We start from the raw sequence: 13,724 nt of genomic DNA, 5'->3' as shown, positions 1-13,724 counted from the left end.
CTGTTGTTACAGCCCAACTTGCCTTTCTTCTTTGCACTGAATCTACACAATTACTTCAGCTAGGGGAAAATGCAGCTCTAGTCTGAATAGGGAGACTTTTTAATCAGTATATCTTTATTTAATTTATTTCTTAATTTTTTTTAATTTAATTTATTTAATCAGTATACCATGTTATATATGATATACCTTATCGCACCCTAGTGCTAATAAAGGGGTTACAACACCCTGTAACTTCTGGCAGGTCTATGCCTAGTTTCAGGACAGTTGCAGTAAGAGACCCAGGTTTCATCTGCACAACCCAGTCTGGATTTTGCTCGGAAGCAGTCTGCTGAAACCATCCAGAAGGAGTGGCAGTTGGCATCAAAGAAGCTCTAGGGGCAGTTGGATTTCTTTCTTACAAGAAACATTGTTCAGAGAATTTGAAACTGTAATGGGGAAAACTATACTTAGGAGGTCATAACATGCAGCTGCGAGAAGGGTATTTAATGGTGGGAAGGGAAGATTCAATTTTGTTAAGTTTGCCTAACCTTACTAATCAACAATGAAAAATTAGATTTAACCAGGGCTGAAAAGGCCAAGGTGGGGGGAGAGGGGAAGGGGAAGAGAAACAAAAATGTACAAAGTTTAGAACTGCTGCCTTAAAAATATCGGTACAACACATTTTGGGTCATATTCAGATCTCTGTTGCAGCAGGATAACTTCTAGTTAGTGGAGTCATCCAGGATCTGCACTTATGTGACAGAGAGGTATGTGGCCTCCTACAAGCCAAGCCAGTATATACACAGATGTATTTTAGAGAAACAGCAACTTTAAGCAAGCTCCCTTTGGGCTCATAAGCTTTTACAGCTTTTCTTTATCTTGGGAGAGCAGGCAGGGGAGAGGGGGGAGGAAAGCAGGAGAGGGTCTTTAAGTTTGTGCATCTCTGCCACAGAAGCTACTTGTAATATGGCCCTGTTCTTTATGCATTGGAGGATACTAAAAGTCAACAGAGGTGTTTAGTTTTGGCCATAAAGAATCTAAAAAGAGAGAGAGAGAAAGAGAGAAAGATCAGGATGGTAGCTAAACTTTCGAGTATTTACCAAATAAAATTACAAACTGGCATTCCAGCTTTAACAGGAATGACACATTTACTGCTTATTCTGTAGCAGTGAGAGCACTATTTATTGTCTCTTAAGGACTATGTGGCAGGTTAACAATGCCTTCAGCTTTACGCTGGTAAAAAGAAAGAAGCTTGCTAATGAACCGGTCTGCCCAGCTTGTTTAGGTGTATAATGATTTCTTAGTGGTACAGTACTCTGCAAATAAATATCTCCAGCTAGCTTGATTTATATTAACACGTAGCATTCATTAAACTTCCAGGTTCCTTTTCTGAGGTTGAGGGGGGAGCAACAGGATTAAAATTGTTTCAAAGCTAAATCTACCTAACTAATTCTAACTTCATTATCCCGTTTTAAAATTCTCTCTATACAGAAGAGCTTCTGGATTTACAATACTAATCCAAAAAACAGAAGAGGTATTGAGTGTATTCACAGCCACTGTATTTCAGCTTCCCTCCATTAATGCCGGTACCAAAGTTACATTCTGTGATCCCACACCTACCTTGCAGATGATTTGTCTGAGACTGCAGATGGGGCTTCCTTTTGGAGGTGCATTTCTCTTTGCTGCTGTTCCTGTTCTCTGCTGGTTTGGTCTGAGGAGGGTCATCATTTGTAGTCAGATATTTGAGAAGTTCAGAGCAGGGACGCCTTTGCGGCTTTTGCTGTTGACAAATGCTCTTCGCTTTATTGCTCCATGAATTCTCAGTCTTAAAAACAAAGCATAATTAAAAAAAAATAGCTAAAATTAGTGAACTGAACCTTATCAGAATGGATATAGGTTTTTTGAAGAGATGAGATTTTCAACGAAGTGTTCAGTCTAAGTGTACTAGATCTATGAGCTGTGAATAATTGTTTGCAGAACAAGGAAAGAAAATTACATTTAAAATTCTTAAATGACATTTATGCAGCTTTTTATTTCATTTCTCCTACATTTCAATGTTCCTACTCAGCAACATGTAACTAACAAGACCCTACAGCACCTTTACTGTGAACAAAAAAATAAGCTGGTTTAAACCTTAATTTGCTGCTGATTGCCTGAGCCCAGTATTCACAACTCTCTTAAGTACCCCTAAACGCTCCATTTTCAGTTACAGTGAATGGCAAGACAAACATTGTTTAATACTGCCTGCTAACAGAATTATGTCATAGCCGGCATTCTAGCCAATTAATGGCCGATATAGATCTTTTGCTAAGAATCTAGTGTAATTTTTCTTAGCTCAGACAGCTGGTAAAATGGCAGTCCTGCATCTTGGTGTCACTCATAAACAACATCAGCCCATCAGCAAATTTTATTGTACCCCCTACTACTCTGTGTATCAATAAAGTAGGCAAGAGTAACAGACGGTGGGACTACAACTGAACTCTGCCAAGAGAAAAAGCATAAATGAAATATTCAGAGCATAAAGGAGCTCAAGTGATTTTCTGGAACCCAGTCTCTAATCCATTCACGTTTTTTGAAGCAGTTGCAGGATAGCAGGCAGATTAATACTGCACATATAGATCTACTGCTTACTTGATTGCTGAAAGCATAAAAGACCCTGTTACACTTTTTTTTTTTTTTTTTAACTTATTACAAAGATTAAGTTTGTACCTTAACAACCACAGGGCTTGTTCTGATCCTGTGATTAGTGTTTGCATGGTTTTGTGTGCTGAGACCACTGCATTCATTGTAATTTAGCTGAGTGTTGGCTGGAGCCAGCAAGAGCTTCTTAAGCTACAAACATCAAGGAAAGGGAGGTGGAAGGAAAAGAGAAAAGTTATGCATCTTTATGGATTAAAATGACTTATCTACATTTTTTGCATAGTTACTTAAAATTTGCCATATAACTCTCAGCAAGCAGAGTATATTAAAACAGAAAGAAGGGCTCAAAAATCCCCAGAGCAAACAGATTTCATTTTTTTCTGAGGCTTGCCAGCCTATTTCTGCTCCCTTTACTGCAGTATACTGCAGGGCAAGAAGAAATAACAGAGGCCTTGGATTTCTGAATCCAAGGCAATACGGAATTCTTAGTGACCTGTTTGACAGAGTAGGTCTCTGATCTAAACGGAAAAGTTAACTTTAACAGAATAATGTATATAATGTCAAGACGTATGTATTTGATCGCTCCTGCAGAAGTCAGGGTTAAGAGGCCTTCACAAGAAATAGAATCACATCCCAAACTGTTTTTATAAAGCAAARTACATATAAAGGTTTCACCCACATCCTCACCCAAGGATTGGCTTTGCCCTGATTAGCACTAAGCTGGTGCTTACTGGTCAAATCAATGTTAAAGGCACAAAATTAGCCCCACAATCCGCCAGACTCAATGGGCATTTCTTTACAGATTAGCAGAAGTGAAGTCTAAACATACATACGAAAAGCCCCAAGAAAAGAAATGTGAATTAAAAAACCATTACCATGACTCATTTGAACAGAATGATATGCGAAAGTGTCAGTCATTAGCACAAGAATCTCAACAACCCTCTCTTCAATACACTTTTTAAAAGATTCCCTCATTAGTCATCCTATGACCTTTTCTGTGTTCCCCCCCACCCTACCCCCCGTTTAAGTTTCAGTTCTTTACTTGATTTTCCTTTTCAGTCTAAATGAAAAGCCCAGACCTTACTGTGACTACATCATACCCATGCAGCGGGTAGCCAGAGGCACATCCAATTCCTGTTAAACAGTAGGAAGGGTTCTTACTAGAGACGGCTCTTCTGCCTCCTGAGTTGGAGGGGTGCCGTCGGGCATTGGGGAAGGGCTAGCATCATTTTCATTGGTCACATCTCCATCTGTCAGCGCATCAAATGAAGGCAATCCATCCTCATCCACAGGGATACTGTCCAGCGTTTCTGTGAGAACTGCTAGCAAGTTTGCCTCATTTTCTTCATCTATCTTCTGTATGAGGAGAAAAAAAAAAAAAGTGGAAGCAGATGAGAAGACAAAAGGAATGACATGATGACTCTGTATGTAAAAAAGACAAAACGTAGCTGAACTAGCCTGTGAAACAGCAACCTGCAACGGTGTCTCATAAAGCATAATTTAGAGAAATAAAATTATCCATATTTGCATTCAAGAGAGAAATCTCTCTGCATTTGCAATGCATTTCTCCAATTTACTTTCTTCCACAATTTTCTCTTTTTTTTAAATCCAGTGTTAACAATGATAGATAAATAATCACATAGGGATTGAGTTACAGGATGCACCTAAGCTGCTGACACCTAATGAAGCCAGCGTGGCCCAGGTTGTCTCTTTCTGTCTGTCTTCAGCACTGAATACCAGTTAATTGACCTGACAAAATTACAAGAATCACAGAATAAGACAGCTAATCAGAAGACCAAAAATGTATTACCAGAGAAATTAGGCAAACCTTGTCCACGTATGTAGCTTAGTGCAACAGAGAAAGGGTTTCTCTTTCATACCTCTGGAAAACCTTGCTCCAAAAGCAAATAAAAACTTCTCATTTCTGAGCATTTTGGCATAAGACTAGCAATCAAGGCTCATTTTGTTAATGGCAGACTCTCTGGATTTCTTTTAAACAAATGTATTAGGCAGGCTGCCTTTGAAGTTGTCCTTTCCAGTTACATAGCTTGAGTGCTCAATACAACTATTGTATGCGTTTATCTAATTCAGACTGCAATTATAAAAAATAGATTAATTCCTAATCAGATGCGGCTGTAATGTTAATTTATATTAGATATCTTATTTCAGAAACAGGACTTGTTTTTGTCAAATTGAGTAAATTTAAATTCCTCCCAATTTTTTAATGAAATACAGTCCCTACTGTATACGAAGGTACAGATTTTCAGAATACTAAGAGTTCTGAGCAATAGAATTGCGTAAAAATCATTATATTTATTTTTCAGAAAGATCAGAAATTGATCATGACAGATCAATTATCCAGGATTTTGAGGCTGATCCTTGTGTTATTAAAGTAAATTAAAAGCCTTTCACGGATTCCAGGAATCTGATCCAAATTCCAGTGATATCAACTGGGAGTTTTTCCATCAACTTCACAGCGGCTCATCACGCTCCAGGTTCACACTGTGAAGAGATTTCAGCTAATTTCAGTGCTCACAGTTTAGAAGTGAATTAGCAAGGAACACACAGTTGAATATAGCAGTAAGAAAAATAAACGTTCTCCTCTTGGAAAAAATAGAAGGTTATAGAAGTCCACATCAAAATATTGCTAGTAACACCTCAGGAAAAAAAAGAAAAATAAAAAAAGTCAAGTCCTGGTATCCCCTCAGTGTAGCTTTCAGTAATACTGTATCTACCAGACTTTGAAGAGAGATTGTCATAAACCACATAAATAATTCCTGCTGTCAGGCTTCTCAGCCAAATCACACCTCACAGGTTCTTACAGGAAAAACTGTCTTCTAGTTATAAAGCTATGGCACTGTTCTGGTGCTTATAGCCTCATCCTCAAGAAATAAACAAACATTCCTGCAAAGCTAATGTAAAGAAAAAGCATTTACTTAAAGGCCAAAATGGGCTTGACCACCAAAAAAAAGAATCCAAGTCTATGGATCTAGTAATTTCCACCATATCAAACAGAAACATGCATCACACCGTGATAATTCAGCTGCTTAACTCTGCTATGAGTGTGGAATATATTGAAATAAAGTGAGGGAAGTCAACTTTGTGAAYGGCATTGCCCTCCAAACCCAGTCACTTGTTGAGACAAACAAGCAAAAGTCTGGTGTCATGTCTAGTAAGGTATAAAAAAACATTACTACACGGAAAAAGTCTCCTACAAGGTAATGAAGCGCTAACTTTCTTCAACAGTATTTAAAACACCTTAGAAGCAAGCATTGCAATCTATAGGAAGAATAGCACATCTTCATGCTTGTCAGACTAGGGGTGAAAAAGCTGCTGGTAAGTCAATCGCCTCGAGTGACTTCAGGGGGATCCTGCTTGCCTGGCCACTAGCTCTGCAAGGGAAGTGTCTCCAGCAAGTTTAGCTGGTACGGTGCATCTCTGCCCCACATTGCCTTCACACTGAACACTTCAGCTTATAAAGCTGACAATAAAGCTCTAAGTGTTACTATTTCTAACTGGGAACGCCTTCTTTAATAATAGCATGCCAGAAGAAACCCTGATATTTGCTGTTAGCTGCTTAGCTCTCATGCTTTAAACAGACATTCAAGTGCACTGACATTCAAGAACAGAAAGTTGAGTGGACACTGGTCCTCATCACAGCAATTTCAATTAGTTTTGTACAAGTTTCAACATTCAAACACCCCAGAGAAAGCAAAGGATGTCACAAAGAGGACTCTGTTAAACAATTAATGTCACTTTCCATTATTGCTTCAGTCCCAATTTACAGAGCAAATAAATCAAAGTCACCACAGATGAAGCACACTAGCTGGCTAACACATGTCTGTTCACAAACGACATGGCAGCAGGAACACATTAGTCATGAAAATGATATTGCAAGATAACCTTTTAAAGGTTTAACTCTGCGATTGCTCCTAATTGTCCTAAATTACTGTATATAAAAGAAACACACTTGTTACATACAGCAGAAATAGGGCTGAGGGGAGATGCAAAGAGAGAGAGAGAGATGGTCTGATACATCAACATCTGAGTAATAATCACTGAAGCAGCAACTCTCAGCTTTGCTATCGCAGTCTGAGTCTTGGTGCTGACAGCACTGGGAAGAAGCAATGCCATGGCCAAATGCAGTGTATTCCACTATTTCAGCATCRTCACTTAGGAAGTTCGTTTTCCAAACTGACATCCGACCTGCTAATCTAACAGATTCTGTGAATCAGAAGATGCCACTTTTAAGGTACTGAGGGCCTTTAATTTCCACTGAAGTCAGTGGAAACGAAGGCTGCTCAGCACCTGAGTGAAGGCACTCAGAAATTTGCTCAGTTGTGCCCCTAAATGCCAAACAGGGTAACACTGAAATTATTTGCTTCCTTCAGAAGGAGCTGTTAAGTATTTAGACCATCTAAATGGACTACAGCGTGTAAGAAGAAAGGATGGAGGATTATTTTAAATGTAAAGCCACATGGCAAATATATGCAATTACTAAACTTATGAAAACACTTCATAATAGTATCTTCCTAATTAATGGAACTTTTTAATGCAAAAGCAGTTATGCATCACTTCTCAACTGTATCACAAGGACTTCTTAAAAACCTTGGTTGTTAGTTTAATACAAAGAAATTGAAGCTATAGTTTTTTTGACTCCTGCAAATTTCCACCTGGCTGACAGAGGCAAGGAACCTGGGTTTGTCACTATATGAATATGCTGGCCTTGCACACACCTGAGAACAAAAGTTTCTAGTATATCCAGAATGGTATTAGCTCTGGAAAAAAAAAAAAATCTATAGCTGTGGCACTGGTGGCACTGTGTAGGTAAAACACAACAGGGAAAGTTGGCTAATGCTCTAAAGTGCCAGAACACCAACTGATCCTCAAAAATGAGTGATCTAGGAAGCTAAATACCATGAAAAGTTTCTAACTGTGCTCTTCTATGCTTTTAAATGTTTTGCTCTAATGCTTTAAAATTTCTACAGCACTAAAAATAATTCACCATCTGAAAACACTTTATTAGTTGTGTAACAATCTTATTCTAATTGGGTTTCTGCCTTTAGTAAAATGTCTCCAGAGATATTCTCTCTTTGGCCAGTGAAAAGCTGTAAGAAATAAGTTGATAATTTACCCACACAAAGGTATTTAAATCGCCTACACCTGATAATTCTTTCTCCTTTGCTTATTCTGCCTATTGATGCAGCTGGGATCATTTAGTGGTTAGCATTTTATGCCTATCATACATGTTACTTGCTGGCAATCCCATTATAGGGGCCAAAGACTGAGGTGGAATGGAGACTTGGCCACCTTGTCTTTCAGAGGTATCCCTTTAGGGAGCATATATTAAGCAATGTTGTCATTTTTCCTTAAATATTGAGTTTTCCTCCATTAAAAAAATCACCTCAAATTTTAAAATAACCATTATTACCACCACTAATCCCTTCTTGAAAACCTCAGTGCCAGTGTGGAAATGTCCTGACCCAGGACTCTACTGTGCCTCTCCTGCAGTCAGCAGGAGTACACTGATTCACACCGGAAAAGGGTCTAGCCCATCATTTAGAAAATCTTTTCCAAATGTTAACAGTATCTCCAACATTTGTCCTCTGGCTGATTCTCCCCGCCTTGTTTGTGACCATTACATGCACAGCTTGTGCTTACAGTATCTCAAGGAGTGAAATCTGCTAATGAATGATGACAATGCTCTAAAGTTTCTTTACTGATAATTTGAATGATGTGGAGGCCTGTCTTGATTCATACTAAAAGATTAAGGCCTAAACTGCAGTATTAATCCACAGCCGTGAGCTGGGAGTAGTGGCAGCTTGCCACATCTTCACAAAAAGCCTAAGAAACTTTGGAACAAATCTGCAGCTGGTATAAGCTGTCACAGCTCCAGCAGACCAGCTCTAAGCAATTCAGAGCAGCCAGGTGCATACCTGAAGTCACAAGGGATCATCATTTCAACATATCAACTCATTTCTCTTCAGTAGCCTAAGATCTATTCACGGCATAATTAACAAAGAAAATAAAAGATTTTCCTCCAGCCAAAAACATCCCAGTGATCCAAAAATACTAATACATTATGCCACTATTTTCAAAAGGACAAAAATGACTTGTGAGCACATCTGGGACTTCCAATAGGATTTAATTCCTCAATGACACATCTTGGAAAAAGACTGCGCTTAAACTGCACAACACTGGGAGAAATGAGTACAGTTTTTGCATATGGGGCCACACAGGCATTGAAAGGATTCTCCGCCCCCCCGGGTCCTACTGCCAGCAAATATGCCAGGGTATGGGGCAGAAGGGAACCCCAGGCAGAAGGTATCTCTGACCTGGCCCCATAAATCAAACTTTGCCACCCAAGGATAGAGAGCCATGGGCTAGGTGAAAGCACAAGAAAGGCAAGAGGAGGAAAAGAATCAGGATGCAGAGCTGGACTTCCTACTCTTGATAGGAAAAAACAAGAGCTGAGGCCAGGGGCTGCTGCTGGGAAGAATCACACCCCAACTCTTCCATCACCTCAAGCAGAAGGAGCCAGCCTGCCATGGCTCTGGCATAGGCAGCGAAGTCAGGGAGATTTTGCTGCCTCCACAATCTGCTGTCCAAGGCAAGTGCTCCTTTGCTCATCTTAGAGCTGCCCACACCTAGCAGTAATCCTCCCAGTGCCAGAAGGGAATCAGCGGTCCAAGGGGAGAACCATCATGTTCCACTCTACCTGCTCACGATCAGTCCCATGCCATTATATGTTTTGAAAAGTATTTTGATTTTACTTTACTCGTTAACTGCTTTGCAAATCCTTAAGCTTCCTGCACTGCCTTACAGTAAAAATCCACGCAATGCATTTGCATTAGAACGTTTTTCCAAGGTCTGTTAGTCTGGTCCCCAAGAGACATTCCTATAATTGAAATGCTTAAGTCCAGAGCTATCAATTATCTTTAAAAACAAAACAGAGTCCCACTAGGAGAAAATTACAGCCAGGTTCCTTTATACCTAGTAGAAATATGGGGATTAATTATCACCACCCCTGTGCAAATGCCTTTAGGGTATGCAAAGGAAACAAGAGATCTTCTTGAAGGAGAGCGCTACACTCACTTTGCTCACATGCACCTGTAGGCAAAGACCACTCAGTTCTGGAGCTCACACTCTGCACTAGACAGTCCCATTGCCCAACATATGAACTATGCACACACCTCCTCTGTAGGACATACCACATCCTAATACTCATGTAACAGCCTTGCTCCAGCCACGTTTCTGTGCTAATCTGACACAATAGGTCTCTGCACATTATTCACCATCCCACTCTCCCCCCAAACTATATTCATTAAGTAGTGTAACTATACACAGTGTAAGTACTGTAATGCTCAACTTTTGGTGCCTGGTCCCCGAGTGGAATCGAGAACAGGAGGCAGGGAACAAGCAGCCTCCTCTACTGCCCTTGGCCAGCTCCACAGGCCCGCGGACAGCGAGGATTTAACCAGGATGCCATGAGATGTAACAGCCTGAGGTGGATGATATCCCATTCCCAAGGCTAATGGGCAAAGCAGCCTCCTCTCCCATCCAGCAGCAGGAACTAAACATTGTCTGGCACAGCATTTGCGATCCTCCCTCTGTCAATCAGAAGTGACAGCAGTAGTTCATTTTTGGTGTCTATACTCAGGTTGGTTTCTTTCTGGAAGAAAGTTCACATTGCAGCATGCTGCTGTGGCCAAAAGAAATGAGTAAGGCATACACATTTGAAGAGTATGTAATGCAGCTGCAGGGAACATCCACTCAGGAATCTTAATGTGCCCCTGTGGGTTGGCAGAGTGTTTGTGCACGGAAACCCCAAGACGTGTTCCAGTTCGGGTAGGCGGCCTGGCACATTGATAACACCCGAGTTCACCAGGAAGGTGTTTAAAACACACTGACTGGACATTGTAGAAGTACTGTCAAGTATCTGCTATTAAAACAACACAGATCAACTTAAAACCATGACACAGGCCATTTTAAAATAGGGTTTTCTTTAAGATCTTTTGTTGATCACCTGAATTAATGCCACCATGTAACATCTTTTCAGGTGAAAAAAAATCTTTTTACTATAAACTAAAGATGTCATTTTAAAAGAGCCTACTAAATATTCTTCTATCACAAAGTCACTTGTTTTATTGCTTCTAATGAGTTGTTGCAGTTCAGAAGTTTTCATTACAGCCTGGCAATTAAGTTTCTAATAAACTGAAGAGCTACTAATTGACTTATTCATCTCACAAACTGAGGATCCAGCTAGCAACCTGTAACACGTTTTAGATCTTCTGACCAAAATTCATTCACATTTTGCAAGCAATTTCGATTTCATTTGTGTAAACTGCATCTCTCCCCTCTATGATAGTAATCTTTGATTCTATGGGAAAGACAAAACAAAAAAATCATCTGAGAACAAGCTATTGTGCCGTTGACTGTGTTAACGGGACCAATGATAAGATATTGCTGTGCTAGAATCAGTGCACTGGTGGTAGACCCAATATCAAAAATTTATGGTAATTGAAACCACAGAATCTTTGAAAACGCAGTCAATTTGACTCAGTATCAAAAGGTCACTCTATTCAATTTATACTTGATGCTGAGCACAATATTGAGAAAACACCTGAAAGCAAATCATCTTATCAGCAGTTTGGGCCTCAACATTTACTGACTACACAGGCTAATTTGCTGATTACTAAATAAATGCATTACCTATGTTTTGCACTAGTTTAGCTCACCAAAGGGGCTTTTTAACTTGTACAGAACCTGACACTGTAAAAGCACTACCAAATCCCTTATCATTATTCACATTTCTTTAATGCTGAGACACACAGTGGAAATGCTGTCCTGCTGCATGAAGACGTGAGCTACCTTACACAGTGCCGTGCTATGAGGGGTCCACATGCCTCTGTCAGCCCTCGTTCATACATGGGGAACTAGCTGCACGGAGAAGAGGAGACTTGGCAAGTCTTCGGCAGCTCTCAGTCTACTAGATTTGAGCAGAGCTCAGGACTGCTGAAGCACAAAACTCTACCCACATCTCAGATGGGGAAAAACAAGAGAAGGACAATGACAATAGTGCAACAGGAGGAGAAAAGTCAGATGAGGAATCACAGATTTTGGAAACAACGGATGGGAGTTTTCCTCTTCTCTGAGGGGCTGCATCAACGGTACTCCACAAACGTAGAGTGCAGCAAGCTGAGCATGGGACGAAAGGGAAGGTGAACCTTGTTTGCTCCCAGCATTAATGAGGAAACTGGTGAGCTGTCAATGGGGAGGTGAGGTGGTTAGGCAGAGGGAGCACGAGGGGTTATGCAGCTAACCCCTACGCTTGCAGCTCAGAGCCTCCCCTGCAGTAAGGCACAGGGCCCATTACACAGGCTTCCTTCCCCATTTACAGGCAATCATTCGTTCACTGGGTAAGGTTCCGATCAACAAACCACATGGAGATTTTTAATTATTATTATGCACCAAAAAAAAAAAAAAGCAGGGGGACAGAGTCACGGATCCTGACCAAAAGTCCCAATTCAAGCAAGATCTAATAAGGAATGAGCATTGCAAAAAGAGGGAAGAAGGGGAAAGAAAGGATATGAGCTACAGTATAAGGTTATAAGGGTCAGTACTGGGTCCAGTCTTGTTCAACTTCTTCATCAATGACCTGGATGAAGGCACAGAGTGCACCCTCAGCAAGTTTGCTGCTGATGATACAAAACTGGGAGGAGTGGTGGATACGCCAGAGGGCTGTGCTGCCATTCAAAGAGACTTGGACAGGCTGGAGAGGTGGGCGGAGAGGAACCTCATGAAGTTCAACAAAGGCAAGTGCAGGGTCCTGCACCTGGGGAGGAATAACCCCCGGCACCAGTACAGGTTGGGGGTTGACCTGCTGGAAAGCAGCTCTGCACAGAAGGACCTGGGAGTGCTGGTGGACACCAAGTTAAGCATGAGGCAGCAATGTGCCCTTGTGGCCAAGAAGGCCAATGGTACCCTGGGCTGCATCAGGAAGAGTGTTGCCAGCAGGTCGAGGGAGGTGATTCTCCCCCTCTACTCAGCCCTGGTGAGGCCACATCTGGAGTACTGCGTCCAGTTCTGGGCTCCCCAGTACAAGAGGGATGTGGCACTACTGGAGCAAGTCCAGCGAAGGGCTACAAAGATGATTAGGGGACTGGAGCATCTCTCTTATGAGGAAAGGCTGAGAGAGCTGGGCCTGTTTAGCTTGGAGAAGAGAAGGCTGAGAGGAGATCTTATCAAYGTGTACAAGTATCTGAAGGGAGGGTGTCGAGAGGATGGAGCCAGACTCTTTTCAGCGGTGCCGAGCGACAGGACGCGAGGCAACGGGCACAAACTGAAACACAGACACTTCCATCTGAACATGAGGAAAAACTTTTTCATTGTGAGGGTGACAGAGCACTGGAACAGGTTGCCAGAGAGGTGGTGGAGTCTCCTTCTCTGGAGATATTCAAAAGCTGCCTGGACGCGATCCTGTGCAACGTGCTCTAGGTGACCCTGCTTGAGCAGGGGGGTTGGACTAGATGATCTCCAGAGGTCCCTTCCAACCTCAGCGATTCTGTGATTCTGTGATTCTGTTATGATGTTTGGGACTCTCCCTGTTACAGAGTTTCATTGACGATGCCAGCAGTATTTTAGTCCAAATACTCAAATGCTCTTTGCTCAGATTTATTTACCTGACCTACCTTAGTGTAGGCACATGCCTACACTAATCTCTCTATGTAGTCACACAAAATTTTTCAGCATGCATATACCTTTGTTAGGCATCATGGCATGTTAAGGGAAAAAAGAGCCACATATATTTTGCAGTGATTAATTCACACATGAAATTGGTGTAACTTTTTCCTCTTGATAAGGACAGACAACCCCAAAAAATGCACTTGAGTGGTAGGGTAGATCCTTCCTCTGAAAACTATGAGGCACAAGCTTGTTGCTTTTGTTCATTTTCTATTTCAGTGCTGCATTTGCTTTAGTTTTAATTATATTGGATGTGTGAGGACGTCTATCATAATCCCTACTTCTTTCTAGAGATTTATGACTCTATACAAAAATGAATTTCAGGGTAAAATTACATACAGTACACTAGAGAAGAGTTTAAA

The 13,724-nt window shown here is 41.1% G+C and overlaps 1 protein-coding gene across 3 annotated transcripts in view; it reads right to left on the bottom strand.

The window, feature by feature from the left end:
- The window catches only part of PPARGC1A (PPARG coactivator 1 alpha), a 64,197-nt gene that overhangs the window by 25,148 nt on the left and 25,325 nt on the right, over positions 1-13,724 (bottom strand). For all 3 annotated transcript variants that reach the window (XM_026079896.1, XM_026079897.1, XM_026079898.1), the window contains exons 3-5: positions 3,781-3,975; positions 2,689-2,811; positions 1,600-1,804 (exon numbers count right to left, since the gene is read on the bottom strand). In XM_026079896.1, the coding sequence (XP_025935681.1) occupies positions 1,600-1,804; positions 2,689-2,811; positions 3,781-3,975 (523 nt within the window). The remainder of the gene's footprint in view (positions 1-1,599; positions 1,805-2,688; positions 2,812-3,780; positions 3,976-13,724) is intronic.

This window comes from Apteryx rowi, unplaced genomic scaffold (assembly GCF_003343035.1).
Source record: "Apteryx rowi isolate R43461 unplaced genomic scaffold, aptRow1 scaffold_502, whole genome shotgun sequence".
Taxonomy (NCBI): domain Eukaryota; kingdom Metazoa; phylum Chordata; class Aves; order Apterygiformes; family Apterygidae; genus Apteryx; species Apteryx rowi.
Note: the sequence above shows the minus strand (reverse complement) of the source record. Positions and strands in the feature narration are given on the sequence as shown.